We start from the raw sequence: 26,480 nt of genomic DNA, 5'->3' as shown, positions 1-26,480 counted from the left end.
ATAAAATTATCTTTGTTTGCAGATGACAAGAATGTCCATGTAAAAAATCTGAAAGAATAACAAAAAACATCATAGCAAGGTTGCAGGATACAAAGTTAATATATAAAAAGTCAGTCACTTTCCTATATATCATCAATGAACAAATGGAATCAGAAATTACAAACACAATACCATTTACATTAGCATTCCCCCAAATAAAATACTTCGGTATAAATCTAACAAAATATGTATAAGATTTATATGAGGAAAATTACAAAACTCTGATGAAATATAACAAATGAACTAAATAAATGGAGAGATATTCCATATTCATGGATAGGAAGACTCAATATTGTCAAGACTCCATATTGTCAAGTTCTTCCCAAATTGATCTACAGATTCAATGCATTTCCAATCAAAATCCCAGAAAGTTAATTTGTGGCTATCAACAAACTGTTGTTAAAGTTTATATGAAGAGGCAAAAGACCCAGAGTAGCCAACACAATATTGAAGAAGAAGAACAAAATCAGAGGACTAGCATTATCCAACCTCAAGCCTTACTATAAAGCTAGAGTGATCAAGACAGTGTGATATTGGTGAAAGAATAAACAAGTAGATCAATGGAACAGAACAGAAGGCCCAGAAATAGAATCCTATAAGTGTAGTCAACTGATCTTTGGCAAAGGTGCAAAGGCAATACAGAGAAGCAAATATAGTCTTTTCAACAGATGGTTCTAGAAAAACTATATACATTCACCTCCCCCCCCCCGCAAATCTGCACACAGACCTTAAACGCTTCACAAAAATTAACTCAAAATGATTTGGATGTAAAAATGCAAAACTATAAAACTCCTGGAAGATAATATATGAGAAAACCTAGATGATCTTGGGTATGGCAATGAATTTAAAAATACAACACCAAAGGCATGATCAACTCATGAAGGGAAGAATTAATAAGCTGGTGTTCATTAAAATTAAACATTTTTGCTCTACAAAAGATACTGTCAACAGAATGAGAAGACAAACTACAGATTGGGAGAAAATATTTGCAAAAGAAGGATCTGATAAAGGACTGTTATTCAAAATATTCAAAGAACTCTTAAACTCAACAATAAGAAAACAAACAGCCTGATTAAAAATGGGCAAAGACCCAAACAAGCACCTCACCTAAGAAGATGTACAGGTGGTTAATAAGTGTATGAAAGATGCTCCATATCATGTCACCAGGGAAATGCAAATGAAAATGAGATACCAGTGCACACCTATTAGAATGGCCAAAATCCAGAACACCAATAACACCAAATGCTGGCAAGGATGTGAGGCAACAGGAAACACTCATTCATTGTTGGTGGGAATGCAAAATGGTATAGCCACTTTGGAAGACAGTTTGGCAGTTTCTTGCAACACTAAACATAGTTTTATCGTATGATCCAACAATTATGCTCCTTGGTGTTTACCCAAATGAACGGAAAACTTTATGTCTAACAAAACCTGCACACAAATGTTTATAGCAGCTTTATTCATCATTGCCAAAATTTAGAAGCAACCAACAGTATGTAAATGAATATATAAACCATGGTACATCCAGACAATAAAATATTATTCAGCCCTAAAAAATGAGCTATCAAGCTATGAAAAGGCATGGAGTACTCTTCAATGCATGCTACTAAGTGAAAGAAGCTAATCTAAAAGACTATATGCTGTATGATTCCAAGTTTGTGACATTGTGGAAAAGGCAAAACTCTAAAGACGGTAAAAAGATCAGTAGTTGTCAAGGGTTGGGGGGAGGGAGAGATAAATAGGCAGAGCACAGAGAATTTTTAGGTCAGTGAAACTATTTTGCATGATACTATATTAGTGGATATGTGTCATTATACATTATATATTTGTCAAAACTTATAGAATGTACAATACCAAGAGTGAAACCTAATGTAAACTATAGACTTTGGGTGATAATGATGAGTCAATGTCGGTTCACCAGTTGTAACAAGTGTACAACTCTGGTGCAGAATATTGATAATTGGGGGTGTTGTGAATGTGTGGGGTCAGGGAGATGTATGAGAACTTTCTGTACTTTTCACTCAATTGTGCTATGAACCTAAAACTTTGCTAAAAAAAAATAAAGGTTATTAGTTAAAAAAAAGACGAGAAAACTATTTTTGAGAAGTCCAATTATTTATCCAAGACCATATAACTCATCTGGGGATGGAACAGGATCAGAATCCTGTTCTCCTCAGACTGAATCTGAGTTTCCTACAAAATAATGAAAAAAAAAAAAGGTTGCTTTATGACCCCATTGCCTGTGAGTCCAGGGAAGCCTATGTTACATTTTAGAAAGAATACAACCGTGATGGTTGAGGGAGGGAATTATTGTTATTCTTAAGACTGGTTTTCTGGAAATTCACTTACATGGACTAGCCCATAACTGACTGGGGAGGTAAGTGTGTGTGTGTGTGTGTGTGTGTGTGTGACTGCATGTATACTTGTGTGTGTGTATATGTGTGTGTATATGGGGAGAGAGGGTTGTTGCATTTGTTAAAATATTAGTTACAAAGGACTGGAAACACTACCACCATATCATGCAACATTCAGAGGAGCCTACCTTCTTTTGGAAAAGGAAAAAAAAATATGGAAGGTACAAGTAGAGGGGAACCATGGAATAACAAACCACATGTTTTGTTGATTTCTGTTGTAACAGAACTGGAAAATAAGATGGAAGAAAAGTCTTCCAGTGTGGTTGTTCGGGTCACGGAAAGTTCTCATTTATTCACTAATGCCCCCTATGGACATGGCCAGCTGACTGGACAAGCTGTAGACCAGGTAAGCTGATCTGGCGTGATTTGCATACTGTTGGCATGACTCAGAGATTTGAACACTACCATCCTCTCTCCAAAAGCAAGCCATCATCTTGAGCAAAATTTCCACATCCAAAATTTCCCTGAGGTTAGCATTTAGGGGGATTGATGCAGAGTTGTTCCTGATTAGCAGAGTTTACTCCTAGCTGGGTTCATAAGTCCAGACCGAATTTAACTCTGAAAGTTTCAGTGTTAAATTCTACTTAATCTTTCATGCCAATTTAAAGGAGTCTGTTCTCAGGTTCAAAGCCAGATGGAAACGACAAGTTCATGGAGAAATAGTATTCTGGAGACTTTGCATCCTGGGGGCAAAAATGAACATTTGAAACCAGGTTTTCTAAAAAGAACTTCTTTTTTTTTTTCTAAAAGAATTTCTAAGTAAAAATTTTAAATTGCTTTTCTTTATACTTGGGCTTATTATTGAAACAGTGTTTAGGCAGAGCTTATTTAATGATTAATAAAATGGCAGCACTTCAGATTTCTGTTATACCAGATAATGTGAATTTAGTTTTGGAATCTCTCTCTCTCTTTTAAAGGCAAATGTGATTTGGGTGTGGGTGTGTATGTGGGATGGGAATGATGGCTTAAAGAACAGCTTTTTTAGGAGCAGTTTGGCCACCACATGCATACTATCCTAGGAAGAAGGGATAGTAATATCCTACACCTGGGCACTGAATGAGTACCTGTTTGCCTGGGCATTGCCCCATATCTCCTAGGATTCCCTGAAGGCTGTCTGCAGGTGGACCAGCCTCTGGGAACTCCAGCTCTTGGGGTCTTTGCCAGTTCTTCTCAGAGACTCCATGGAAAGGTCTATGCTGATAGGCTGCAGGTTGCCATGGTAGCAGCCATGCAGGCCTAGGTAACCAGGCACCACATGGGTGCTTGGTTTTTCCCCAAGGCACAGTCTGTACAGACAGTGGGGGAGGAAAGGCCACTTTACCAACATAGGCATATATTTAGGTCATCATTTCAGAATCCTGTACACATGTGGGAGTTCACCGTTGTTCCTGTATAACTCTCATTTTAGAAGCTGATCCACTGGGCTGAATAAGGATATTCAGGATCATCTTTGGCAAGCTGGATAGCCTAATTGCATGTTGAAAGGGACAAGAAGATTCCCCTGGAAAAGTCCAGCTGTCCCTTTGGCACAAGACCTCACTTTACACTGCTCAGTAATGGGCTGATGTCATCATGCCCAGCCATTACTCAGGAGCTCTCAAGGTGTATATGGGGGCAGAAATGAAAAATTCTACTTTTTTGGTCTCAGGTGGTCAGACTGTGAACATATTATGTGCTCAATTAAAATTGGTGGTGGACAATTAGGTGGTAAGAGATGGGACTAGCCTCAAAATGGGTTCTTGGCGGCCACTCAAGAATGGAATGGAAACTCAGAGGAAGGTGCCTGGAAAGATGACTTTTGGTGGTGAGCCAAGGGAGGGATTCAGAAAGAGGAGCTGGGTAGAATGCTTGGATGATGACCTGTGGTAACGTGATAGCCCTGTGGGCACCTGGGGACAACATAAGTTGTGTCTCCAAGTGTGGCAATCCAGGGGAGTTCCTTGCAAATAAAGAGGAGACTCTTGACAATGATGTCCTTGTTTGTTGGTTCCTGTTAGAGGAAAGAGAGGGTATGTGAAATTTCTTGGCCAGGGCAACATATGAATTGGTCCAGGGGTAGGTTTGAACAAATCAGACCCACTTACTTAAAAAAAGGAACAGGGTCAGACCATCTAGGTTGATGGTTGGGATTGCCTGATGAACCAGTTGAGTTTGTGCTCACAGCATCATGATATTAAAAAGTGAGAATTTCCAGAGGTTGAAGAACTAGATATGTAAAGGGAAAAAAAATCATCCAGGTAATTACCATGGGAAAATGAGAACTTTCTTTGGACTTCCTTACACTTACTCCATTTACACAGTAGTATTGTTTGGTTTTGACTTATGTATAGGAGGGGCACCCCTCTGCACAGGGGATTCAGAAAGTCTTACTTCAGTTCTCCTAGGGAGAGTTGTCACCCCTGATCCAGGTATGTGTTCTGTAGGGTCAAGAATGCTAGCCAAGATAAGCTCAAAAGACACAGAGTCCCTTTTGTCTTCTGGGGGAGGGTGTCATTGTCTATATGAGCAGGAACCAGACCTGGAGGGAGAGGCTCATCCAGAAAGCCTGCCGCAGGTTGGCATGGCCAAACTGAACCAAGGGAAGGTTGCTCACATCCTCTCCCATTTGCAATAATGCTGAGAGATGATGCCAGAATGGCACCAACTGGATCTAAGAACAGTGTTCCATCTCCTTCTCTAAGAGTAGTGGCCATGGAGCCAGAGGTTCTGATCATGCACAGCGGATGGAAGCTCACCTCTCTGTGCTCTAGTCAGTCCAGTTCTGTAGCTGTGTTTAGTGCTGATGACCCAACATTGACATACTCCATAAGGCATTCAGCCTGGGCTGGGTTTTAGTAGCCAAAGAGATCTGAGCTTGGGCTCCTAGGACTTCTTGCTCCTTTGGATGGATATTTTATGATTTCTATCAGAATTTTAGAAATAATGATGCATTACATGTTTATTTCACTAGTGCCTGTTAGTAGTGGATATTTACATTGCCTGAGAATAACAGCCCTTCATATTCTTATAAAGATTGGCTGGTTTATATCACAGTATTTATGATCAGTGTTAATACAATGGGTGCAGTCTTAATCTTGAAATGGTCAATTACCCTTTGATTGTAGAAACATTTCATTCTCTGAAATCAAGATCTATTGCCTATGTGGTCACAATTCTCTGGCTGACCACAGAGCACAGTAGGATTCATGACTAGGGGGTAGTATCTAAAATTAACTTTACAAAAGCCATTTTCATTGGTGATAAATCTCCATCACTTAATCATGCTGACCATCTCAATGAGCTATTTTTGCACGTCTCAAAGTATTTTGCCCTCGTTTCCTTCTTAGGACTTTCCTATTTGAATTAGGTGGATGCATCAAGCTTTCTTTTACCAAGGCAATGAGGCCAAGTAAAAGTTTGACTCCTTTTACATTTAAGTTTTATGGTATAGAACTTTGAGATTTCTTTTTTTCTCACTTAGCTATTATGCTGTTCCATGCAGTTGCAGGGTCATGAGCTTTTTGCATCATCTATATTGCAGATATTATAACTATTTAGATTTAGACACAGGATCAAATTTATCTCAGTTTCCATCATTTATCTTTCAGCAGTGCATCACAATGATTTGTGACAAAAATTTTTCTCCCACCTAATTTCCAGGAAAGCACTCAAGAGAACCTGATATGTATATTTTTCCAATAGAACTGAAGAGATAAAGAATCTCACTTGTCTGACTTATGTCTGGCGTTGGAAATGCTTTCTTAGAACACAAGTGAGTTCAGCTTAGTGATAGTAAAGAATGTCTCAAAACTCCGTTGTCTGGATTTCTTGGATTCAATATTTCTGTAATTACCAATCTTTATCTCATGCTTAAGATTCAGAAAGTGACAAACAATCTGGCAACACTTTACTACTCTGTTTCTCCCTGAGCTCTTTTCAAAGAACCTCTTGGTTTTCCAAGAGAAGTATCTGGTTCTTAATTCTCATGTTAAACTTTTGGCCAAGTTGCTGGAGAGAGCCAGAACTGGACAGAGCCAGAACTGGACAGAGCCAGAACTGGACAGCTGGATATGAGCAATCGGTTCATCTTTATCATGTTGATCAGTTGCAGGCTAGAGAGAACTAGCAGGAAGACCCAAGTACAGCTCCATAGTCCAAGCGGGCATAAGAGAGAAGACAAGTTAGGGAGGGCAAGCCGGATTGATATGTGGCAACCACTGCAAGTCCAGTTCACGCTGTTGGTCAGAGACATGTGTCCCAACTCTCTACATATTTAAACACCTATAGGTTCCAGCGATGCAATGTTTCAGTCACTGAACTGGAGATTCACATTTCTTTTTTGTTCATTAAGAAGTTGTTTTACCTTATCACTTTCTGAGTTGGCTGCTCAGTCTTGGCTGGTTATTTATTTAGCGCTTCGGGGGAATGGTTACGTAAAGGAAGGACTCTTCCTTTGACACCTGACTATATGACTGTGTTATTTTTTCTTGGAAACAGATCTATGAGTGACTGCAATGCATTTATATTGGAAAAGAATGTCATCATTCTAAGTTGTCCAGGAATCTCTTGGTAGCACAGTATAACATTTAGTAATTAGTAGTACTTAATACATGAACAGTACTTAATAGTACAGTATAGGGGTCGGCAAACTTTTCCTGTAAAGGGTCAGATAGTAATATTTCAGTCTTCTGGCCATATGGTCTCTGTCTTAAATACTCAACTCTGTTAGTGTAGTGTGAAAGCGGTCATAGGCAATACACAAATGAATGCGTGTGGCTGTATTCCAATAAAATTTTATTTATGGACACTGGAATTGGAATTTCATACAATTCTCACATGTCAGAAAATATCCTTTTGTCTTTTTCCCCTAACTTCTTAAAAATGTAGAAGTCATTCTTTGCTCACAAGTGGTGCAAAAACAGGCAGTGGGCCGGAGTCTGTGAGTAGATTCGGTTTGCCGACACTTTCTGTAGTAAATAGAGACCATGGCTTAAGACTTGGCCCCTGGATTTGAGACTGGGATCTATTATTACTAGACTTGTAACCTTGGGGAAGTTACTCAGTTTGCCCAAACCCTAGTTTTCTTTTTATATTATAACACTCAAGCTCTCATGGTGGATTGGAATTAAAAGACATAATTTATGCAAGTGCTCTGAATGTTCCCAAATACAGCACAATGTAGACAACTTAGGAATATTGTTTTGTTAATGTATTGTGTATTGATATTGTGCTTTGTCAAAATCTCTTTGTAGCCTTACAGAGCTTTTGACTTCTAGATGACACTGTTTGAGAAATTCTCCGAGACATCAAGGGCAGAAATATTAGGAAGAGTTGTGTTTTACTCCATTTTAAATGAAAGGATTACATTTTCTTAAACAGGTTGACCATAAAGTCTAGAAACAGGATTATATGATTTTACTATATTGTAATACAATATCAATGAATCATCTATTATGTATATACTGACTATATTTTTCAACGTTATAGCCATCCATTGAAAGGAAATCATAGAGGATACTGTTTCCCACTTATGTAGGGTGTTTAATTTCCAACTGCCCTTTTGACTTTTCTGAGTCACATAGAGTATTACCCAAGTCAAGGAAAGAAAGACTGAAAACTAGTCAGACTATTGGCAAACTATCTTGGAAATGACTATGAATATTTTGATTCTTTTTATCTTGAATTACTCAGCTAATGAAATGATTTCACATTCTTTGGGTGAATTCAAGTAGTTTTCTAATGGCATTTTTATAATTTCTCTCTCCACCAGCTCCTGCCTTTCTGAACAGTTTCTGAACATCCCAAAGATATTGGCTTAAATCTAAATTAAAAAGCAAAGGGGAAAAAGTAAGAAACCTGAAATGTAAGAAAATGTAGGGAGGGAAAGCATAAGGATGTTGCTCTGGAGACTTCAAAATTTAGGCTTTTGAATGAAGTCATAAATAATTTTTTAATCCAAGTACAATGAGAAATGGACATTTCAGAGCCCTAATTTGGTTAAACCTGCAAGAGAAAATTGTGCTTAAGAACTGTGTTGACATTTTTAGAGACAATAGCTGGATTTTTGTTAGGGAACATAGATATTGAACTAAGTCAATGGACCTGGCTCTGGGGAACTAGAGATAGCACAAAATAGAGAGACAGACAGAGGAAGGGAGTGGGGGAAGAGGGAGTTCCTTCTCATAGACATGGAGTGGCTATCTGTTGGATCAATAGGCTGGAATGCCATGTTATGAGGGAATGGATAAGCAATGACCTGGCATTACAGTGATTAGAAATACATTAATTTAAAAGAGTATCATTTGCCCAGGGGACAGCCAAAAACATAAACAGTTTTATTAGTTACATAAAGTTGACTTATAAACAAATAGGTTTTCCAGTTGGAAAGCATATTGGGGTGAGTGGAAGTGAGAATCTAAGGGTCTCAGCGGCCTTTGGGGAGGTCTTGCTTCCAGCTGAGTCTGCCCTTTTCTCCAGATTGGGGTCAACTGTGGCAAACTGTAACCCGTTGGTTCAAAATTCTTATCTGGCTATCAGATCCCACCATGCTTTTATGGAAAGTGACTCAAACACACCAAACTAACAGACCAAAATATCAAGTTGAGGGTGATCCTCATTAGTTATGGGTATTGTTGCATTAAAATAGGCTTATTTATTTTCATAGCACTTGATTTCCTAACAAAGTGACTGTGTGAATGGGGACTAGATATGATGGAATAGAATGAGTAGAAATTGTGGGCTCATCTTTGTTGTACAGTCTTAATGAAAAACATCATTCAATTCTTGCTGCTTAGAAAATTCAGTCTTAATGAGCTTCTTTCAATTCCAAATTTTAACAGTTAACACAAAATACACTGTTAAACTGTGTTATCAATAACTGTAGAAAAATAGACATGTTTGATAGGGACATTCTAGTAAAAGGTTCTTCTGGAGCATCCTTGTTTAAAGATTCAGAGGCTCACATTACAAAAACGAGATTTGGTTCATGTTCTGTCTCCAACTACATTGACACCAAAGACAATGAGAAATAGGGAGAGACCTCACCCCCGGGTGCCCTGGCACAGATAGAGACCTAACACGTGTGCATGACCAAAGGGTTGTCAAGGCTCTTTGTTCAGTTGTGCTAGAGGGCCCTGAACTGCTCTTCCAACCAGACAACAGGATGTGCGTTGTCCTTTGAGCCTTAGTATGGATTAAAAAAGGCCCACTGAGTCATCAAGAGCTAAATTAGCAGACTTTTTGTAGCCCATGCTTCATCTTTCTTTGTGCTACCATGCCTTGCCCTGCAACCCTGGGGATGCTGCAGGGTTAGCGCCCCCAAGTCAAGGGCGCCTTTCATAAGGCTACAGCGAGGTAAGGCCACAGTACCTCCCCACAGCCTGGCAGGAAGTGTATGGGGCTCTCTCCTTCTCCTCGACTACAACCTCCTCCTTGGATTGTGTGGAATGAATAAATGATTCAACAGATATTCAATGCAAAACGTGAGATGTTGGCAAACAGGAAAGGGCTATGGCCAACAGTTTTGTTTCCAGTTAAGTCCAAGTGCCAAGAAGCAGGTATCCTGATGCTAGGTCTCAGAGGTGGGAGAAGAGAGACCCCCGTGTTAAACTGAGAAGCCACATTCCTTATCTCTGGGACATGCTTTTTAGTAGACAAGGTCCTCAAACTACAGCGAAGGCCTGTGCAATCTGGTCAGGGAAGTTAAGGGCAACAGGGAGTGAGTGATAGCTAGTTTGAGTTCTTTGACCTCCATGGCACAAAGCCTCAAACTGAGCACAGCCATAGGAGCTGAAAAGGAACTTGAGTTCGGTCAATGAATATTTATGATGGGCGACTGTTGTAGGGAACAAATAGTTTAAAATTGTGAAATTAATGGGAAAGATCTGTTACAGTGCAAAATTTCCACCTGCCCTTGAGATTTTGTCTGACATTCTCTTCCATTTATCTTTTTATTTGAATTTTTTTCATCTTGAATTTAGAGTTTTAGTACAAAATGCCTTCCTTCTCTTTCTCTTAATCTCTCTCCATTTATCTTTGCAGATTAAAATGAATTAAGGCTGCAGTTTTTTGCTCGTTTTCTTCTGATTGGGAGACACTTTGGATTTGATTTCCCACCTGTGGCACTCTCTAGAAAGATTTCGTAGTCACCTAGATTGTTGATCTAATCTCTGACTATTGAACTCTCATCATTTCATAATAATAAAAGAATACGAATAATAATAAATACAAATGCGAGAAATGCTGATGGATAAGCTGGTGGGGACAGGAAGAGAGTCAGATGGAGTCAAAGTGTGTTAGGTGAATGATGACAATATATGTCTCCTACTACGTGCCTTCATGAATGTCATGGCTTTAGACTGAAACCGTCTTCTGCTAAATTACCATGTCTCATTTTTTAAGTCTGTAGTTTCTTACGATTACAGAGTGGAACAGCTGGAGAATCCATGGTTTTGTAGAAGAAGAGTTTCCCAAACTCTTGTACTACAAAGGGTGACAGCTCATGTGAAAAGCATAAACACATCATTGGTGACATGCCAGATAGTGTCCTTCCCCTGGAATATTCCCCCAAGCTAGTCAGTGAGGCTTCTGTTACTAAAAAAAGAGACCTCAGTTTTGTAAACATTTCATAGTATATCAGCATATTGGTGGTGGGTTTTGCCATGTACTAGACCTCCTAACTTCCCCCAGACCTATGGCTTCTTAGATTCAATGAAAAGATCAGCAAGGTAACAGTGGGGTACCCAAACACTACCAGTTTGGGATATGGAACAAAGGCCATGCACTAAGGGCCAGTGGTCAATGGGACCAAAGAAATTAAGAAAGCAAAGACATCAGAACAGAAATACCTACTGTACATTGGGAATCTTTTTTTTTTTTTTTTTTTTGCATCTTATTTCTAAAGTTATATATCTAAACCTACACTAATTATACATCTATGTACATTATTTAGAAGTTCTGTTCTATAGTACTTTTGTACATGCTGGGTTTTATTACTAACTGCAAAAAGAAAGTAATTACATAAGGCATATATATGTACAGTGTTTTGTCTTTACCTGACCTGGGTCCTAGAACTGCAATGCCTGTATGGGGCAAGCACCTCACCCTGTAGATGAAATTTATTTGAATCTATAAAATTGAGGGTTATATGCTATGTCTCACTGCATGAATAAATAGGCACCAGAGACCTAACTTGTCATATCCCAGGTAAAATCTTTGACACACTCTTTGAGTGATCTGGTATTGTACAAGACATGCAGGTAAGCAGCTTAAATCCCTAGGAGTTGGATGTGTGGTATTTAGGAAAGAGAGCAAGCTTGGGCCACAAATGAGGGCACGTTGCACCTTAACCAAATCCGTGTCTACCTTGTCAATCTGAGTAACTGAGAGAGGGCAGGTAGATATTTTACACCTTGAAGATTTGTTTTCTGGTAATGTCAAAATTAAATATAAATAAATAAACAACCAAGTAAGAGAGACAAAAAAGAAAGCGAATGAAAGACAAGAAAAGGTTGTGTGAGGGGAGAGGAGAAGGAGCTACCCAGCTAGGAGACTAAACTTTGGATTCATTCTCTAGGTTTGCCACATCACCATTCCTTTCTGTTTGTTCCTCGAGGTTCTTTTCTTCTTCTTCGGTCTCCAGTTCTGCATGTTGGTTGAGTTTGCTGGACACAGACCAACTCAGGGGCAGCTCTGCCCTACTGGCTAGCTCAGCCAGCTCTTTGGCACTGAGAGATGGGGTGCTGGTCTCATAGGTCTCGTGGAAACTGTTGTAGTCGACCTCATAAAACCCGTCTTCCAGCGTCAGGACAGGTGTGAACCGGTAACCCCACAGGATCTCACTCGTGATGTAGGAGCTCCGTGCCTGGCATGTCATCCCTGCAGAGAAGGGAATGGATGGAGGCTTTATTATGTGTAAGTGCAGGCTTTCCGTCAGTGAGGGGACTCAGTGAGCTAGGTGTGGCTGCTGGGTATAGCTGGTCAGACTGTGCCCAGCACAGGGTGTTATTCATGTTGTAGACATACACTAACACACACAGGAGCATGTGGTGGAGCTTCCCGGACTTTTGGGGGGCCTTCCAGGGGGCAACATGAGAGTTCTAGCTCATATTAAGCCACACTTGCCTGCAAGGCCATGCACACACACAGGAAAGCGTGTGGTGTGCACACTCATGTGGTTGTGCCTTATCCACTTTTTGCTCTGGGAGAAACTGGAGGCCATGACTCTGGTCTCCCATTGCTTTTAGAGGCTTTGCCTGAGTCCTACTCAGACTTGATCATTCTGGCCACAGACTTAGGATGAAATTTGGTTTATGGAACTATGCCTAGGATGGCTTTAAGCTGAATGCCATGGATTACTGTTACTGTCCCACCACTATGCCATGCAGGCCACGACTGTGGCCCCCAAGTGAGGTTGGAAAGGATGCCCACCTGACTTTGCACTTTCCCCAGGCTCAGTGGGGATAGTTATTTAGATGGTGCAATAATATAATACTTTAATGGCTTTCCCCCTTCTTCTTAAAAATAAGAAGTCTTTTTCTAATTTGCACAGAAATGCCATATGAGCTACTGGAGCCCAGGAGTCAGGAGCAGCTTTATTTTAATGTGAAATGACAGAATGAGGGAAACTCCACCCATGTCCTTAGAGAAGAAAACTAGGTAACTGGCTTGGCATAAAATCTGGGGAATGCATTGGTGCGCTGCTCAAAAGGCTCTCTTATGAAACTTCTCAGGATTTGGAAGCATCCGTTGAGTAGTTCCTGCAGGGATGACTTCCCCATTAGCTAGGCCGGTCCAGGGCCTAGGGCCCACAATGCTTTCAAGGACCCATGAAAATTCTTCTAAAATCAAAAGAAAAAAAGATAAACTTTTAGGTAGAAAAAATGTTAATATAGTCATCTTTATACTAATTAGATTGTAAAATGTAATATAATTAAACCATTTTTGGGGTCCACAAAGGTAAAAGTACCTAAGACTCACAAAAGTCATACTGTGGCCCCTGTTCATTCATTCAAGAACACAGCCAGGCAGTCAGGATGTCATTCACTGGGAAAGCCAATAAGGTGTATCAGGCAACTGCTTTGTGCAGACTGCAGGTAGAGTGGGGAGAAGAAGACATATGTGGGCGTTTACACAGAGGAATTCAGAGATATGGAATGTTCTCAGAACATTGCACTTGCTCCTTGTGACTAGAAGAAGAAACTGGGGTGCCAGGGATGTAAGTGATTTACCCCATGCAGCTGTCAGGGCCAGAATCAGCACTGCCCTCACTCCAGTCCTGGGCTCTTCTTCTTCATCCCCAAACTAAGTATTACAGGACTTCTGGGTATTGAAAAGAAAAGAGCACTGCCTTGCTTTTATTTCTCAACCAGTGTTTCTCTTCTGAACTGCCGACTCTTTATCTGTGTTTGGGAGTGATGGGGGGTAGCAGGGACATGTGGGCTCAGAAAGGAATACATAGGAAGTCAAGGGGGAAAGGTGATAAAATAACTTTAACAACTTTTTTTTATAAAGGAAGTACATGTTTATTGTGAAGTGATTAGAAAACAGAGATGGGCAAATAAAAAATCCACCTAGACCTTCAGTTTTGGCGATATAAATAATCAAATATAACCAGAAATAAAAAAATAAAATTATTAAAATTAAAATCTAAATGGATATTTAACATCACATTAGAATTGGCTGAAGAGAGAATCAGAAACTTGGGATACTGGCATCAAGAAACAACACTGGATACAACCAAGAGGATGTCCAAGAGACAATACTGTTGTTTAAGCCCCTGTTGTGATACTTTGTTATGGCAGTCCTAGCAAACAAATACACTTACTGAATTCTACAGAGATAGCAAAATATCTTTCCATAGCACCATTTTAGTGGGACTGTTTAATTTTTGTAATAAAAAGATGAATAAGCAAGATTTAAAGAAATGCTCATGGATGATTTTCCATGTTTTTATTTCATCTTGTGGTGTCCTAATTCATTTAAAAAGAGATAAAAAATAATATTAATGTATTTTTCCAACAGTACACTATTAAAAACACCTCCTAGTATAAGTTGATAATTTTCATTTTTTTCAGAAAGATTCCTGTCTTACCTATTGACGTGGGTTCCAGTCCATTCTTTAAAGATGTGATTTTCATTGAACTTGAAAAAGTAACAAAATAAAGCCAGCTGAGTTAACATCATAAGAAAAGCAGAGCTGCCAAGATTATATCCGTGTGTATGTATGTTGTGCTTGTTTTCCATATCAGGAAGATCATCACAGAGTCCCCCTGCAGTAGTTTTTTAGTGAGTAAATTTTTCTCTGGAAAAAGAGATGCTTCTTTTGGTGAAGAGCAAAACATGAGAAATCTGATGTCCGGTTCTGATCGCCCTCCACTCTCTAGGCATACTGGCTGTCTTACCATTTGCATTTGTATTTTTATGCCCGTGTTCATCTACTTGCCTTATCTTGAACAGCCTTCCTCCAGTGGGATCCTGCTCATCTTTGAAGAGCCAACTAATTTATCATCTCCTTTCTGGAGCACTCTGTGACTGACCAGTCCCAGCTGGAACCGTTGAGCCCCGGGTCCCCTAACACTCTCAGGGACACCTTATCCCATCATTTGATTTTTTTGAGAGAGGCAGAGGGAGAAGCAGGCTCCCAAGGAGCGGGGAGCCTGATGCGGGACCCGATCCCAGGACTCTGGGATCATGACCTGAGCTGAAGGCAGACGCTTAACCATCTGAGCCACCCAGGTGCCCTCCCATCATTTGAAATTACCTCTAAGTGTCTGTTTCCCTTGTTGAGTTGTGATCACACTGGGGCTCATTGGTCTTGTTTATTTCCATGTTCCTAGCATTTACTACAGGGCTTCAACATTGTAGCTTCCCAGTAAATATTCGTTTTCAAGTGAAAAAAACTCAGCTTAGGGAAACTATAGAGAAGCAGCTTAATTAAAATTGTTGATTGGAAATGTCTGAGATGTATTATTAAATAGAAAGATGGCTTGTGAGTCCTTAAAAAGGAAAGTGGGAGGTTTCTGCTTCCAGCATTATGCCAGTCTGTCTATGAGGGACCCTCGGCTAAAATACAAACTAGGTGCTGGAAAATTACAAAGTCCATAATTTTAATCGAAAGTGATTTCAATTAAAAAAGTAAGGGATAGGACTTCGGGTTCTGGTGAAGATGGAGTAAATACAGCTTTTCTCTCCTGCTGATTACAAACGACTAACTCCTGTAGACATAACCTTCCACTGGAAGACTCTGGAAGGTCTAACACTGGCAAGAAGATGGGGAGGGGTACCAAACATGAAGATTGACTTCTTAGGGGGTACATTTCTTGTTTTTCCATTTTCCTTTTTCATCACATGGCTTTAACCTGAGAGTGGCCCCAGCACAGAACTGGGAAGCAGGTGCTGACAACAAAATCTTGGGAAGAAACCCCATTCTTCTGACCAGAGCGGTGGGACAAGGTGCCCTTCTGAGCCGGAGGATGAAAATGGGGAATCCCCGTCAGGTACCCCAGCCCCCAGTGCCGTCTCATTGGGAACTGCTTCACGTGCAGCGTGGTACAGGCCCCCAAATCCTGGAGAAAATCTTTCTGGCCAGAGGACTGGGAAAGGGGATTGTGGACAAAGAGTTTGTGGTAGTGTTTTTCTCGTTTCTCACTACTTTACTCTGAGAGTGACCTGAGTGTGTGCAACCACGCAGAGCACAAGTGGCTAGCATTCAGAGGGAAATCCTGTCTTTCTAGACAGGAGATGGAGAGTGGGGGTTTGTGAGCTGAAAAAAGGTAGGGAATCCTACAGAGGACAGAACTGGGGAAGAGAATTCTGTGCATGAATTCTGTGCATGAGTTGATACAAGTCTTGAGCTTTGCATGCACAGGGCAGAAAACAAGAAGAAAAGATGAATTTTAGAAATTACCACGTGTTTCATAATATATGATCACATTTTAAACAACTTCCGTCAAAGAAGAAACCCTACTGAAATTCAGTAATACTTGGTACTGAATGATACTGAAATTCTAAATGTCATAATTATGGGATACATGGAAAGTGAGAAAAATGTATAGGTCTAAATTCTTATATTAGAAAAGGAGGAAGTCTGAAAATGAATGTGCAGAATCTCCAATTTAAAGTAGAAAAAGAACAACAGGGTATAGGGACGTTGAATCACTGTGTTGCACACCTGAAGCTAATGTAACATTGTGTGTCAGCTCTACTCAAAGAAAAAATTAAAAACAACAACAGGATGAACCCATGGGAAATAGGCAATAAAGATCAGTGCATAAATTAATAAAATATAAAACAAATGAAGAATAGAGAGGATCAATAAAAGGCAAACATTGGTTTTTTGAAAAGTCTAAGAAATAGACACACCTCTAGTGAGATTGGTCCAAATTACATCCCTGGGGAATCTGTCCTCACAGTCTCAAAAGAAATGAGAAGATGCTGAGTGGTGCAGATGTCACTGCAAGATGGCATGAGGCAAGGTGAGCCTAGGGGAGGAAGAGGTCTTCTGGAGTGTTCTAGGTCTAGGCATGCCTTTGACTTTATGCTTTGGAAGGCAAAGCTTGATTTTCATAGCAGTGTTGTCTGGTCTAAGTTATTTTCCCAAAGCCCAACACTGTGTGTGCATCTTTTTTTTTTTTTCTTTTAGATTTTATTTATTTGACAGAGCACAAGCAGAAGGAGAGAGAGGGAGAAGCAGGCTCCCCGCTGAGCAAGGAGCCCAATGTGGGACTCGATCCCAGGACCCTGGGATCATGACCCGGGTCGAAGGCAGCCACTTAACTGACTGAGCCACCTAGGCGTCCCCTATGTGTGCATCTTTAAAAATTACTTCATTTCATAGTTTCTCCACTGAGAGCTTCTCTGTTTGGATCTCTGGTTAATCTTCTAAGAGTTTAACCTGCAGGGAACTGATTAGAAATTGTCCATCTTTTTGGTGGCCATTTCATTCCTTGAGTAAGACTGAAAGAGTAAGGAGTGGAGGGGAGGGAGCGCATGTTATTGGTGGTGGATGCAAAGCCCAGTCCATTTAGAAGCCAGGAAACCAAACGGGCACAGCTAAGGAATCTGTCATAGTGACTGAGCAAACATAGGGTCAGGCCCAGCATGATGAGGATTTAACAGGCAAAGCCCTATTTTTAGATCCCCAGCAGCAAATTATGCGAAATATTTTGAGCAGAATACCAATATGATGAAAACCATCCTCAAGGGAGAGCCCCCTGCATAAAGCCAGAGGTATTCACTCTGTGTAAACAGATAATGCATCAAAACTGCTTGGAGAACATGATTCCAGTAAAATAAGATGGATATAAGCCACCATCACCATCTTTGAATACTGTAAAATTAATCAATCTAGACTGTAATACTCAGAAACAAAAAATTGACTGTACTTTGCCTTTTTATTTCAGATACTGGCTAAATGATGGGATGTTTCTCTTTACTCCTTGCTATTCTCAGTAAGAACTGCACTGAATTAGCACAGTAATAAAGAGTTCTGCACTTATGTTTATAAGTGTTTGTGTGGGAGAAGAATATTGGTGATTTACCAAGCCCACTGTCAGAAAGAAACAGTATAGTGTAATTTCTGCCATAGTATAATAATAATTTTAATTCAGTAGGTTCAGCCAACTGCCGATTATTTAAATAACAGTGAGCCCTGCATTACACTCAAGTTAAAAGTCCCTTCAATAAACAGTTGTACTTCTTCTGTTACCCAAATATTGGAGGGCCAGTGAGGTTCACCTCCAGCTATGCAAAAATAAATTGAAATGTGCATTTTCTTAATGTTTAAAAGAAGACATCTGAGTTTCTTCTAGAAGGAAGGAGAGTGATGGTAGCAGATTCTCTCATATCTGAATAAATAATCTTTTAAAAGAACTTGCCAGGTGCTGTTGCACTTTTGATACTATCAACCACAAGCTTCGGAGGTAAAATTAAAAATTTCTTTGCACTTCTTTTTCATCTTAGAACATTCCCACTGAGGTAGTATAATCAAAGTACTGTGCTCAAAATTACTTGAATTCATTCTTTTTTTCTGTGTGGCTATGTCATCTATTTTATGTCTAGTTAGTTTCCTTTGTTTCTATATTTATTTCCTTTTAGGATTAGCTTTTGTCATCCTTTTAAAAAAATTGTAAATCATTCAAATGAGGTGTGTCTGGTTGGTGGCCTGGAGCTGGCCCCAGAATGAGTGTGTGTGGGTGTATGTATGCGTGTATATGAGTGTGCTGTGCTCCTGTTAGTGTGTGAGCCTGTATGCACATGCATTTTTGTGCTTGTGTGAGCTGCCCTCTGTGTGTGTGTGTGTGTGTGTGTGTGTGCAAGTGTGTGTGATCTAGAGTGTGTATGCAGGAGTGTGTGTGGACAGCTTGGGGGCACTGGCAGGACCAGTGGGGAGAGGCACCCAGCAGCTTCTGATCCAGGAGATTGGTGAGCCCTTGGAGCCCAGGAGTGAGGCCATGTGACACCCCAAAGCCCTTGTGGGGAGAGCAAGGAGGCAGGATGAACATGGGCCACACCCCCTCACCAGTGCCAGAACAATGTGTAACCCACCCCCATTCAGATGGCTCTTAGGGTGGGGAGGGGAACTTTTTGAGTGACAGTTTAGATCTGAATTAACCACATTTAAAACTGGAAGTGACTGAGTTACCTTTATATGTTTTTTTTTTCCTACCAGGAAACAGAAAGGGAGCCTAAGAGCAGAGTTAATTTCAGTCACAGAGAAACAAAGTCAGTTCTGTTTCTCAGATAAGTAGAACTTATCTGAGTGCCATGTCTATAAATTATAATCTCTCCTTGGACATAGTTTTAAAAAGTTCGTTTAAAATTCTAAGAACTTATCCTTCCCAAATAAAACAGAAAATGACATTTATAATGAAAATGCCTTCATCTTGGAATAAAAAAGCAGAGTCTGTGACCCTGAGAGTGCCATCCAGAGGGTTTATAAAGCTCACGTGATTCTGTTACTCTTTGCATAGTTGAACATAAACATTTTATTTCAACCGACTTTAAGATTCTAGTGAAAAACCCAGATCTTTAAGTCTTGAGTTTGATAATTAGGACAATACAGAGACGGGGGTGGGATTCAGTGTTAGTAAGAGACTTAGGATCTCTCTCTTTGATGAGTAAAGGGCACCCATCCATTTTGATGGACCTGTGGGCTCTTGCCCTAGCATGTTAAGTCACTAGTGTTAATGGGCAGAAGACATGAACAGACATTTTTCCAAAAAAGACATCCAAATGGCCAACAGACACATGAAAAAGTGTTCAACATCGCTCGGCATCAGGGAAATCCAAATCAAAACCTCAATGAGATACCACCTCACATCCGTCAGAATGGCTAAAATTAACAAGTCAGGAAACGACAGATGTTGGCGGGGATGTGGAGAAAGGGGAACCCTCCTACACTGTTGGTGGGAATGCAAGCTGGTGCAACCACTCTGGAAAACAGTATGGAGGTTCCTCAAACAGTTGAAAATAGAGCTACCATACGATCCAGCAATTGCACTACTGGGTATTTACCCCAAAGATACAAATATAGGGATCTGAAGGGGTACGTGCACCCCAATGTTTGTAGCAGCAATGTCCACACTAGCGAAACTGTGGAAAGAGCCAAGATGTCCATCGACAGATGAATGGATAAAGAAGGTGTGGTATATATACACAATGGAATATTATGCAGCCATCAAAAGGAATGAGATGTTGCCATTTGCAACGACGTGGTTGGAACTGGAGGGTGTTATGCTGAGTGAAATAAGTCAATCAGAGAAAGACATGTATCCTGTGACCTCACTGATATGAGGAATTCTTAATCTCAGGAAACAAACTGAGTGTTGCTGGAGTGGTGGGGGGTGGGAGGGATGGGGTGGCTGGGTGATAGACATTGGGGAGGGTATGTGCTATGGTGAGCGCTGTGAATTGTGCAAGACTGTTGAATCACAGATCTGTACTCCTGCAACAAATAATGCAACATATGTTAAGAAAAAAGAAAAAGAAGAAGATAGCAGGAGGGGAAGAATGAAGGGGAGTAAGTCGGAGGGGGAGACGAACCATGAGAGATGATGGACTCTGAAAAACAAACTGAGGGTTCTAGAGGGGAGGGGGTGGGGGGATGGGTTAGCCTGGTGATGGGTATTAAAGAGGGCACATTCTGCATGGAGCACTGGGTGTTATGCACAAACAATGAATCATGGAACACTACATCAAAAACTAATGATGTAATGTATGGTGATTAACATAACAATAAAAAAATGAAAAAAAAAGTAAGTTTGTGTTTTTGAGAAGACTAAAACTTACACAAACCACTGACTACATTCTTTGTGGGGCCATCAGGAGTTAAACATAGCTGAGGCAAACCCTGGATGATGATCTCATCCGAATTACTAGCCCTTCACAGGACCCAAACCTCAGATGGACCACTACTGCCACAGGGAACTGATTGGCTGTTAGGTCTTCTAAGAATGAAGTGGTCTTGGAGCTCCTACTACGTGCAGGCTCATTGGGTTGGCTCTGCAGCTGACCCTGCTGGCCATCTCCTCCTTCTATGTCCTCTCGGCCTCTCTGTCCTTTCTCTGGGGCTCCGAGGTCCTCGTCTGTACTCTCTCCCTGGTTGATCTCATTCATTCCTGTGATTTCATGAGCTGCTGGCTTTCTAACCTCCAACCCAAACCTCATGCCTGATCTCCAAACCCATACACTCACCTGCTTACTGGGTAGCTTCCCGTAGGGGTCTCATTCAATGCCCCTAACTGAACACGTGCAATGTGTATCATCTTTTCCTCCAAACCTGCCCCTCGCCCTAGGTTCCTGATTCCAGTCCATGGTACCACTGACATCCAATCACTTCATGTGTACGGTTGATTCTACCTCGGAAATATATCTTGGATCTCAGCTTCTTTCTCTCCCCATTGCCACTGCTACCTCCTCGGCCCATACCACCCTCATCTCTAGCAGCAGTTCCTGACTTCCCTTTTTTCTCTCCTCTCTTTTCTTCTCCTGACACTAGAGTGACCTTGGAACAAAGCAGATACGATTATATCTGTGTCTGGCTCAAAGCCTCTCAGTGACTTCCTATTGCTCCTAAGATAAGGTCCAAAGTTCTTATGCAGTCTCTCTGGGTCTCTGCTCCCCTGCTTGACTTGTACACTTTCCTCAGGGGCCGTACCACCACCTCCAGCAGGCCATTCCTGATGTCTGCACTGAGTTAGGTCTCTCTGTTACACTTGCCTATCACACCCCACCTGTTCCCCGTGAGACTTCTTGCTGATAGAACATAAATACCGTGACAAGCAGGGACTGTGCCTGGCTTGTGTTTCTGGAGCTGGGTGCAATGTGGGGCATCGTAAGTTCTCAATAAAGATTTGGGGAACTAAAGAAATAAGAGGGAATTACAAAGTATAACCAATAATTCTTACACTGATAACTTACAATGGCATGGATCCAGTTGAAGAGAGAATGCCCTCGACTATGAAAAATATAACAGATGGTCAAGGCTGCACATGATCAAGGCTAAGACCAGCAGCCTAGGGAGAGCCCCAGCTTAAAGACCATGGGGCTGGCCACCTGGGAAGGCTCCTGGACAAAGATGCCCTTAGCTGTGCCCCAAAGAAGAGGCAGGAGGGCCTTTCAGGTTAGCGGGACCCCCCTATGTGTCTTGAATCCTCCATGTGTCACTTGCACACAAGTTCTGGACTAAAGTGATCCCAGGTAGAACTAGACAGTTCCAGAAAAACTAAATTTGGCATCCTCTGGATACTCCTGGCTTCAGGCCACTTAGGTGTCTAGACCACTCCTAGCCACAGAGTTGCATCTGCCAGCTGTCTGGGTGTCTGTGAGGGCAGGAGACCATCGGCTGACCATGCATTTGATTTGGCAGAGGTACAAAGCCATCAACACCTATTAAACAACCTTTAGTTCCCAAACGGAGATTTGTCTCTGCCTCTAAGACACATGTGTACAACACCACCCTTTTTAGTAACTGGATGGTTTGTGGGTGGGAAGGGAACAGAACATGGAAAAATCCCTCCTCCTGACTTCCTTCATGCCTGTGGATCTGAATTTCAGAAGCAGGCAGAGACTGGAGAACGGTAGCTGAAAATTAAGGAGAGCTTAGACCTGGCCTGACATAGTTCACTTTTATTGCTTTTTCATAGTAGTCTATGTTTTTACTATGTTCATTAACTTTGCAACTCCAGAGCCATGTTTGATCCATCTGTGGACTCATACACTTTCCACTTTCTCAAAGGACCCATTTGTACCTTGCTTTGTTTGTAGCCTGTCAGAAGGAAGTGCCTTGGGAGAGGCAAATACCCTGTAATCTCACCTAATTGTGGACTGAAAACAAGAAAAAGCACCCAAGTCATGGAAAAAGAGATTGGATCTGTGGTTACCGGAGGGGTGGGGTAGGGATGGGGGAGCTGGGAGAAGGTGGTCCCAAGGGACAAACTTGCAGTTAGAAGATCAAAGAGTACCGGGGATGTAATGCTAACATGATGACCACAGTTACCACCCTCATTGGGAGCGGCTGAAAGTTAAGACAGTGGATCCTAAGGGTTCTCGTAACAAGGGAAAACCCTTTCCCCCCACCCTTTTCCCTTTCTTCTTTTTTGTAGGGTATCTATGTGAGATGACGAACGTTAACTAAACTTTGGTAAACATGCCACAATTTATGTATGACAATCTTAAACTCACACAGTCCTGCATGTCAGTTATATCTCAGTGAAACTGGAAAAATAAGGAGATGCCCCAAGCATGTTTGAAGCTCTTCCTAAAGTTGACAGCGTGCCTGCAAAACAACCCCCAAACTCCCTATCCTCCCTCCTGTCCTCCAGTTTCCAGAAAGATTCCGAGGTGTCCTTCCCGTAGGGAAGGAGAACCGATGGATAAGAGAAGGAGCAGGTGTGAGAGCTCACCACTGCAAGAAAACAGGTATTTTTCTTTAGAAAAACAGACTTTAAGGGATTTTTAACCAAAGCAATGGACTTTCATTTGTTTTAAATTTTTTTTGAAAGTAATCTCTATGCCTGATGTGGGGCTCGACCTCATGACGCCGAGATCAAGAGTCACTTGCTCCACTGACGGGTGGAGATCTTTACAGACTGATTCACAAATCCAGTGCCAGGAAGGTAATATAACAGAGGCAATGTATTTATGAAGGCAAAGACATCTTCTTATGGGCTGTTTAATAAATGTGGTCTTAAGTTGGAATTTGGGGTGAATTTTGGAAAAGTGTAGTTTGCATCCTGCGTGTTTGTAAAGCTTTTGACGTTGGTGACATTGGATTGACTGAACCACATGCCATACGTGAGCTTTCATCCGATAGATTCTGGGGCATTGCTACCTAGGCTACCCTGGGATGCAATTGCAAAGCATTGTCCCTTCTCTAACAGTGGCTGTTAGGCTCGAAAACATTATGTGGGAGGCACTTAGGAGCCTTTTCTAGAGCTTCCTCATAAATCCAATCCTGTTTTACTACCAGAAATGTCTCGAGATGTCCATAGGTCTCAAAATAGCTATAGCCTTTCTTGCGATCTGTTGGAATGTCTTTGTTCTTCAACTAACCACGAACAGTTAATGAAACTGTGGCAAATTCTTCTTACGACTCTAGTGATGAACCTACCTCCTTTCTTCAAATTTGGAATCTTTCCTGACCTGTCAAAAATTTGGTTTGGTTTGTAGAGGGTGAGGCAAGCCTTCTGAATGAGCACAGCCTTGTAAACATATGCGTAATACCGTTAGAAATGAGAGCCTGCTTTCGTCCAAGTCTGGTTCTGAAGTATTGATTTAAAGTAAATATACCACCTAATCTCTATGTTCCTCATTCTAATCCATTTATGGGTGAAAAATGTAGCCCGGGAAGACTGATGTTTCCAATATGGATTTTTGATGTTTGAAGGGACTCAAACATCCCTGAAGAACAAATGAAAACTTGGTGTGCCAAAATAAACCCTCACCTTGATTCATCCTTCGGCTCACAGATCACCACCAAGTGTCCACATTCTGGCTCGATGGCTAGTTTCCGGGCATGACAGGAATATCCCAACAATTTGTACTCACACCTCCAGCTTGGTGTTCTCCTTGGCTGATATCATATTCTTGCAGCTTCATCATTTACTTGGCCCTGCCTTTTAAGGCAAGGAGGCAGTGAAGAAAGACAGTGTTCCTCCTTGGGCTAATCTCTGCCATCTCATTTTACTGTTCCTCCCGGAGGCAGGCTGATAGGTTCCAACAGGCATGCCGGGGAAGTTCAGCAGCGTTCCTGAGAGCAGGAACAGTAGGTACCAGGATTCTGGGTCATGGCATGTTTGCAATCCATTTAGACTAGTCCTAACAGTGGGGCTTGCACAGGAGAGGCCTAGGTTGTGTGCATGGATCAGATGAAGGGGAGGGACAGAACCCCACATCTGTCCCAGTGTGAGGAAGACAAGCCATCTCTTAGATGGAATAATTCATGAGTATCTAGCACTGTGCAGAGTACTCAATATGTTCCCAGCCTGTGATACCATTTATTAAGCACAGATTACTATAGTTATCCTTATTGTGTCCTAAAAGTGCTGATGGGATTCTTACTTTTCAGCTCATTTCTCCGGATGCTGTGAGTCTTTTGGTCTTTCTTAAAGTGTCCTATTAAATGTCAAGACCTGGCTGAGGTGTGTGTGTGTGTGTGTGTGTGTGTGTGTGTGTGTGTGTGTGTGTGTGAGGGGTGGGGTGGGACAGGGGAGCAATACTTCATGGCTCTTTCAGAAAGAACTTGGCTCTGAGTTAATAACAATATCTTTAATCTTCTGTGTTCCTGTTTTTTTATTTTTTTATTTTTATTTTTAAAAAGATTTTATTTATTTTTTGACAGAGAGAGACACAGTGAGAGAGGGAACACAAGCAGGGGGAGTGGGAGAGGGAGAAGCAGGCTTCCTGCGGAGCAAGGAGCCCGATGCGGGGCTCGATCCCAGGACCCTGGGATCATGACCTGAGCCGAAGGCAGATGCTTAACAACTGAGCCACCCAGGCGCCCCTGTGTTCCTATGTTTTGACATCTGGGGACTTGCTGGCCCTGGAGGGACTGCCCATCCCAACGTTGGCCAATCCCTGCAGATAGATGGTAAATAGCTTGCCTGTGAGAGTTATTTTCAAACACAAATGAACCAATCCAGAGCTCACACCACAACCACCTCTGGGCTCTGACACCCTGGGTGAGGTGATTAGGGTTCTCACCTGCCCTAATCACCCTGGGGAAGATAGCTAGGGACAGCTCCTAGGTCCAGAGCCCACTGAAATAATTCAAATTATCCTGTTTTGCTCCTTCCTTCTCGCAGAAACCACAATAAAAGCTTTTGCCACAGTTCCCCGCAGCCCCCACATGCTGACCAACCCTGGTGCTTCCCCGTGTGGGTCCCGTGTCCTGTGCTGTGGCCCCGTCCTCTTGACATCTGTGAGTAACAAACTAACTTTGCAATGACATTTGTCTCCTGACCTGTTGGCCTTACCAAATCTCTGATCTACTGATGCGCTATGTTTTAAAACAATACCAGGTAGAAAGAGAGAGCCGCGTCCGTGGCTTTGTTTACATCGATACAGTGGGAGGAAGTAGCTACACCGCAAGCCTGCCTGTGTTTCCTGAACCTCAAACTGAGACCCGCAGTCTGGGCCAGCACCCTGTGTCGATGTCAGGCGTGTTGTCTGTGACAGTTCTGAGGCTGCCGGGAGGCCCTTCCGGCTGGGAATAGCCAGGGATGAGCTGGGCGGTGGCTGCGACAGCCCTGGGGGGACGTCAGGTTGATGCGGAGCCCATAGCAGTGGCATCTTCGAATACATTCTCTGCCTTTCTCACACCTTTTCACAAGCATTGAAATGCCTCAAGAGAGAGCTAGGATTTGGGGGTGAAGGCCAGGAAGGGGCTCACGGGGAAGGGGCTTTGCCCATGAGGGTGGGCTAGAATTGCTGAGGCCTGGCAGCTCTGTCTGCAGAACCTTGTCCTGAAAGTAGCAGGTCTTCCTTGTTCAACCTCCACGAGCTTCTGCCTGCTTGGTGAGCTCTTGGAACGCTCCTCAGAGGAATTAT

General features: G+C 41.8%; 1 protein-coding gene across 1 annotated transcript in view; it reads right to left on the bottom strand.

The window, feature by feature from the left end:
- Positions 1–11,982: 11,982 nt before the first annotated feature.
- KCNJ6 (potassium inwardly rectifying channel subfamily J member 6) overlaps positions 11,983–26,480 on the bottom strand; it is a 66,885-nt gene continuing 52,387 nt past the window's right edge. The window contains exon 2 of the mRNA XM_028116596.2: positions 11,983–12,308. Coding sequence (XP_027972397.1) covers positions 11,983–12,308 — 326 coding nt within the window. The remainder of the gene's footprint in view (positions 12,309–26,480) is intronic.

Source organism: Eumetopias jubatus, unplaced genomic scaffold (assembly GCF_037043125.1).
Source record: "Eumetopias jubatus isolate StellerSeaLion01/CBP00866 unplaced genomic scaffold, mEumJub1_p1.0 scaffold_1, whole genome shotgun sequence".
In the NCBI taxonomy this organism is placed as follows: Eukaryota; Metazoa; Chordata; class Mammalia; order Carnivora; family Otariidae; genus Eumetopias; species Eumetopias jubatus.
The sequence above is the reverse complement of the archived record's forward strand: the minus strand, read 5'-3'. Positions and strand labels throughout refer to the sequence as shown.